Source organism: Sinocyclocheilus grahami, unplaced genomic scaffold (genome assembly GCF_001515645.1).
Source record: "Sinocyclocheilus grahami isolate Dianchi unplaced genomic scaffold, SAMN03320097.WGS_v1.1 scaffold35.1, whole genome shotgun sequence".
Taxonomy (NCBI): domain Eukaryota; kingdom Metazoa; phylum Chordata; class Actinopteri; order Cypriniformes; family Cyprinidae; genus Sinocyclocheilus; species Sinocyclocheilus grahami.
In genome coordinates this window covers 250486-257479 of record NW_015505214.1, presented here as the reverse complement: position 1 = coordinate 257479, position 6994 = coordinate 250486, and the positions used below count along the sequence as shown (strand labels likewise).

Here is a 6994-nt window from a genome sequence, read left to right as displayed (position 1 = left end):
ACCGGCTCTATCGCATCCTTTGCCAGCAGGACTGCGATCTCTGCACACAAGACAGGGGCATCTGCTGCTTTCACTGAAGTAAAGTGGACTTGAACTTGGGAGGGCGCCGGGCAAACTGAATCGCATAGCCGAGCTTGACGGTTCGAAGAAGCCATCGAGACGGGCTGGGTAGCGCTAGCCAGGCTCCCAGACTTTGTGCAAGTGGCACCAACGGAACTACAGGCGTACCCGCAGTGGGGCAGCGATGAAGAATGCAGGGACCCGTCCCGGGCAATCTCGTAGCCGGTCCGAGGCGGGGTCTGAGTGTGTGTAACACTGAGGGTGCGTGGGTAGTCCATTGGTTCGTCCTCCCGATCCGCCCACTGCTGCTCACTGGCAAGAGAGGAGGGTGAGTGTGATATGCACTAGATCGTCCACAACCCCCCGTCCCCTCTGGGGACCCAGAAATTGAGGAATTGCTCTTTGTCGAGTATTTGGGTACCATCGACCGAGAGGTCAGTGGTGGAAAAAAACTAAAAGATTCTCCACCCGGCCCTCCTCCGGGGGAGGGAGTGGTGCACTCACCATCTCCCGAAGAGCAGGGCCACTTGCTCTTTCCGGGTCGTGACCACCCTTGTGCAAGTCCCTCAGTGCCTGGTGCACTTGCAATAACGCCGCAGCGTGTAAGGCGGAGGCAGCTTCTCCACAGGTCGTATAAGCATCGCTGGCCAGTCGAGTACCTACAGACCCGGGAGGGGAGGCACGGTTCTCCATGCCGGTTGGAGGCGGTATTAGGACACAACTGCATCGCAACCAACGTCGTCTTTAAAAAGACGCACCCGTAATTGCTCTTTTAGGGAAATAGCTCTTTTAGCGTGCTGAGGTGCACAGGGAGATGGCCGTCTGCACCACAAACAGGGGGTAGTGCAGCCTGATGTGTGCAACCCACTCGACACGGGAAAATGAAGAGCCGTACCGCCAACACGAAGAGCTCTCAAAGAGCGCGCTGAACTCGTTCAGTCTTCTTCTCTCAGTAGAGTAGTCAGGAGCAGAACGATGTGATCGCTCGGCTCCGAAGCGAAAAGCTGAATATGCGCTGCATCTGCTGCCTACTTATACTCACGCTGTGATCAGCGGCAGCTGGATGCAATAATCACATGCTAATGTGCATTGGCTCGTTTAGTTTACACTCAAAGTAGATTGGTCTCTCTAAGCGAGATCCCAATTCGTCTGTCATCCGACGTGACGTCGGGAGTGACCGACTGAAAGGGAACAAAAAATAATTTGTGATCATTTAAATTTTATTTTAACTGAATTCAGCATAAAATGAAAATGCACTATCCCCCGGTTTCACAGACAAGGCTTAAGCTAGTCCCAGACTAAAATGCATGTTTGAGCTGTCTCAACTGAAAATATCTTGCTCTGACATATCTTAAAATATGTCAGTGTCATTGTTCTGTGTCAAGATGCACACCTGTAATGTTTTCTTCTAAGGCATTTTTGTAAAAGTTGCTTAAATATCTTAATTTAACTAAGGCCTTGTGAAACCCGGCCTAAATGTTCTAAATTCATGTAATCAGTCTGTCTTTTCTTTTTTTTTTTATCAATATGTCATAATTTAATCTTCTGGTGAAACAATATTTCTCTCTGGTGGCGTACACTGAAAAAAAAATAGTGTAGACATTATTTTCACTCAGAATTTGCAAGTAAATTGCATAAATAACTACAAAGAAATGACAAATAATATGCTGAAGTAAACAAAATTTTAAAAGACTGAAATAGTATTTTCTTCTAAAGACTCCTCCAATAATCTTTGTTTTATTTTACGACTTAGAATTTTTTTTTACAGTATATACCAACTTCTCTAATGATTTGTCCACTTAAACGCCACACTTTTCGGTAACGCTTTAGATTACAACCCGCAAAGAACTACGCAAGTACACTTTCACTGCATCTATGTGTGTTACCTCTGTTATAGCGGACTCCCAGTGTGATCGCACAGCCAAACAGAGCTAGAAGTGAAGCGAGAAGCAGTCCGGCCAACACTACTTCCAGTTGAGTCCTCCTGCCCAGTGGACCAAACAGCTGAATACCACCCTTACGGAATCCCACCTAAAACAGAGTCAAATATTGATCATAAAGTCTTTTTAAGTTGTTACTATTTGCTGGTACTCACCCTAAACGATGTAGACAAAAAGGTATTAAAAGGATGTTTGGATGTTGGATGTTTTTATGGTGACACTTTAGATTACAACCCGCAAAGAACTACGCAAGTATACTGAATTTACGATGTACATTTCTGCAATTATAGTGTACCTATAAAGGTGTAAGGGAACAATGTGTTATGTTTGGGTAATAAGGGGGTAACAACCAGATATGCAAACTGCAAAGAACTGCGTAAGTAAACTGAAGTTACAGTGTACACCTTTTTGTAATTATAGTGTACCTATTCAGTACCTCCGTGTAGTTATAAGGGAATAAAATGCAAAGTATGAAGTTTGGGGAATAAAGGGGTAACAACCTGTAAAATTACAAATTATTTATACTGTAAGTATTTTGAAACTAAGAGGTACCTATTCTAATATTACGTGGTATGTATGGCCTAAACAACAATCTTATGTTTGGGAATGATTTAAAAATACAATATATACTTTTTATAATTTTATATTGGTATTTTATTTGAGGTGTATAGGTATTTTTTAACCATGAGGTACACATTCTATTATTAAAGGATGGACATGATGGAGATTACTGAACAACAAAACTGAACATCTAGTGAAATGAGTTAATGAGTTTCTGCTATGATTTATAATTCATGAGTCTACTTACCTTATGAAAGCTTATTCATCGATTTCAGCAACTTCACACCAGCAACTTCTCAACACCACTATCACCAAATAACTTTGCATGATATACCATCAAGGTTCAATGCAGCTTAAAACAAGCTTACCTCTTTTCAGCACATGATACAACATTTGTATTTCAGTGGATGTATACTGTGGTGTTTTTATAGCAAAAAAAATAAAATAGGGTTTAATTTGGCCATCAAACAATTAAATTAAAACTTGTGCAATATTTTTCTCTGTAATTACTGTGCAAATGTACACTTGTTCTGTGTTTAAGTCCAACTTGTTCCTCCCTTGTTCCATGTAGTTCGGGGGAAATACAACATTTGCGGGCTGTAAATTAAAGTGGTGCTTTGTTCCCCCTTGTTCCATGTAGTTACAGGGGAAATACAACATTTGCGGGCTGTAATTTAAAGAGGGGCTTGTTCCCCCTTGTTCCATGTAGTTACAGGGGAAATACAACATTTGCGGGCTGTAATTTAAAGAGGGGCTTGTTCCCCCTTGTTCCATGTAGTTACAGGGGAAATACAACATTTGCGGGCTGTAATTTAAAGAGGGGCTTGTTCCCCCTTGTTCCATGTAGTTACAGGGGAAATACAACATTTGCGGGCTGTAATTTAAAGAGGGGCTTGTTCCCCCTTGTTCCATGTAGTTACAGGGGAAATACAACATTTGCGGGCTGTAATTTAAAGAGGGGCTTGTTCCCCCTTGTTCCATGTAGTTACAGGGGAAATACAACATTTGCGGGCTGTAATTTAAAGAGGGGCTTGTTCCCCCTTGTTCCATGTAGTTACAGGGGAAATACAACATTTGCGGGCTGTAATTTAAAGAGGGGCTTGTTCCCCCTTGTTCCATGTAGTTACAGGGTAAATACAACATTTGCGGGCTGTAATTTAAAGTGGGGCTTGTTCCCCCTTGTTCCATGTAGTTACAGGGTAAGTAGCTACAGCAAATTGCTCTGAAACAATTGTTTATACAGTAGGTCATACATACATGCATTATATATCAGGTAATGTAGCAATCAACACGGTGGACTGTTTTATTTAATTCAAATATTGTTTGCAATTTACTATAGGCCTACTGCAGGGTTAAATTAACCCAAAATGGGTTTTAAAATTAAAATCACACAAAAACAGTAACAACACAGGCAACAGATAGCCTAATAAAAGATTCAAATGTATTACACCAGTTCAGAAAAAAGCAAAGCAACTCCATACTTATACAGCTTATACAGTTAAACCAAATTCTTTTGAAAAGCTTGTTTAAGAATAAACTGATTTTGTTCAATTTGTTCATGTTTTTCACCCACTGACGAAGTTCAATTATTATGGCCAAACCATCATGCCAATAAACTCACAATAATAAACATTGAAAGTAAACTGTATTATAGCGAACTTACAGAATTTTACCGACTTTGATTTTACCGTTTTGATCCACGTCCTCAAGCACCATTATGACTAACGTTAGTTCAGTTCCCGGTTTTACCGCTCATCAGTCGCTGCTCAATGTTGTGAGAACATACTCGGACAAAACCCTCCAGTTTTAAAATAACACATTCTATTCAGTTTCAAAAATCTCTCTCCTCTTCGTTTCGATTAGTTTTCTTGTATTTTCTACACATATTCATGTCATGAGCGCCGTAAACACGGATAGACTCTTCTCATGTGCCATTCCAGCTGTTTCGAGTTCGCACTCAACACATTCACGGCTCCAGTTTTAAAGGAACACACTCCAGACAGTTTCAAAGTTGTCCCTCGTCTGCGCTTCGATTAGTTTTCTCCTATTTTCCACACATGTTCCCGTCTTAAGCACCACAGTCACGGATTTCGTCGCACACAGAGCCGTTCACGTTTGAACTCTTGTGACTTGCTGCATGCTCTCATTCACGTCCTCCACATTCATAACCCAGCAACGTCGGGTTACTTATTACTGATATCAACCCAAACTGGGTCAAATCAAGCCAGCTTCCTAACCCAACAGTCTCAACCGAGCGTTTGGATTGAAACAATTACCAGCAGGTTTTATGTGTAGGCTATAAAAAAGTACACAGTGTATGTTTTTGCTAAATCGCTTGCAAATATACGATTGTTGTTAGGTCATACATACCACGTAATATTAGAATAGGTACCCCTTAGTTTCAAAATACTTACAGTAGAAATAATTTGTAATTTTACAGATTATTACTCCTTTATTCCCCAAACTTCGCATATCGTTCCCTTATACCTACACGGAGGTACTGAATAGGTACACTGTAATTACAAAAAAGTTATGCTGTAAATTCTGTTTACTTAGGTAGTACATTGCAGGCTGTAATCTAAAGCGTTACCTACTTTTCTTAGAGTCGACTGGAAACTCTCATTCAGATCTGCCTTCATTTAATCAACCAACCCGTTGCCCTACTGTACTTTTTTTCGAGAACCCAAATGTTCACCACAATACAGTTATAAAAGATCTGTCGCTATTTCTGTGTCATTGCATTTTTATTTAGTTTTTGTTAACAATAATAACACTACCAACATGATAATTGAATGATACAATGCTGAGTGTTTAATTAGACTACACTAACCAGCCAAACCTTGTCCCCTCAGTTGGGTCAAACTCACGGTGAGCTAAGTACCCCGTGGACCCTTGGCTTGGGCTAATCTGAATGACTGTAATGTTTTCATGAAAAAAATCCAACAGATTCAGTAGACCCTATATACTGTACGTTCATTCAAAAACATGTTTCTGATCAAACTTTTTGATTGTGAGTCGTCCACATGCCGTTACAAAGAACAGTGTAGGTGTAACACTGTAAGGTCTCGTGTGGATCACCATAATCTGTTGTCCTCTTGTTCTGTGCAGCATCCTGTTTGCAGACATTGTGGGCTTTACCAGTCTAGCTTCACAGTGCACAGCCCAGGAGCTGGTCAAACTGCTGAACGAGCTCTTCGGGAAGTTTGATGAACTCGCTACAGTAAGTAATGCTATTGACATGTGTGTGGAGAGAATCTTAAATCAGTGGGCATATGTGGTAACTTATATGATTGCTCACAGTCTGACTACAATATGCTAATCAGCTTTATAATTATAATCCCCATTAGTGACAACAGCTTCTCATAGAGTCCCTCTGTGCACTGCAAGAGAGAGGAAGCGCTTGTGTTGGAAACAGTATTATGCTATAGCACCGTAAAAATCACAGTGGACTCAAGACTTCTGACTGAGAAAAAGTCATCATGAATTTACATGCACTACTGTTCATAAGTGACAGTCAAAACATTTAGAGTATAATGTTACAAAAGATTTATATTTCACAGTTAAATGATGATCTTTTAAACTTTCTGTTCACAGAATCACAGAATCCTGAAAACTGCACATTTCAACTGTAGCTTTTACTAGAGGCTTTTGCATTATTTGGATATTTGTCATGCATTGTAATTATCAATCCTCCAATAAGTAAAACTGTGGTTTTCACCTTTTTCGCCTTCATAATTTTTCTTTCTTCTAGCAATTTCACGGCTCACTTTGTATTTCTGTATCCCCAAATCAACAAGTGTAAATCTCTGGCTAAATACAGTCTGTTCCAGAGAAAAGTCAAGCTTTTTGTGAAATGCAGCTCTCTGTCACAAAAGCTAAAACTTTTTTTCCAAGTTTGACATTAGTTTGAAATTCAGACAACAGTTGGAAATGACTGGCACAGATGGTGTGGGTTTCCCACAGTCTCCTCTTGCCCCGTGGTGCCAGATGGTGCATTTCTAATGAAATAGAGCAATCGATCTGTAGAGTTTCTTCTTTCCTGTCTTTCTGTTTGTCTTGCTCTCTTTTGTCTAAAGTAGTTTATTGTTCTGTTTAATCAATGTGGAGTGTCTAATCCTGATAATATATTTGCAAAAGGTTATGTATCAGCATTTGGGTGTGTTTCCACTTAACTATATTTTAGGGAAAAAATGTGTAAATCTGACAAAGTGTCTCTTTTGGTCCCTTTGGTCACATGATCCTTTAGAAATTAGTCTAACATGCTGATTTGGTGTTCAAGAAGCATTTCTTATTATTATCAATATTGAATACATTTGTGCTGCTTGATACAAATGTATCAAGCAGCATACATTTGTATCAAGTGCACAAATGTACACTTACCCCCCCCCCCCCCCCCCCCCCCACCCCCCAACCACACACACCAAAACAAATAA

At 40.4% G+C, this 6994-nt stretch overlaps 1 protein-coding gene across 1 annotated transcript in view; it reads left to right on the top strand.

The window, feature by feature from the left end:
* adcy1a (adenylate cyclase 1a) overlaps positions 1-6994 on the top strand; it is a 55411-nt gene that overhangs the window by 16329 nt on the left and 32088 nt on the right. Inside the window, exon 4 of the mRNA XM_016267017.1 lies at positions 5670-5781. Within this exon, the coding sequence (XP_016122503.1) occupies positions 5670-5781 (112 nt within the window). The remainder of the gene's footprint in view (positions 1-5669; positions 5782-6994) is intronic.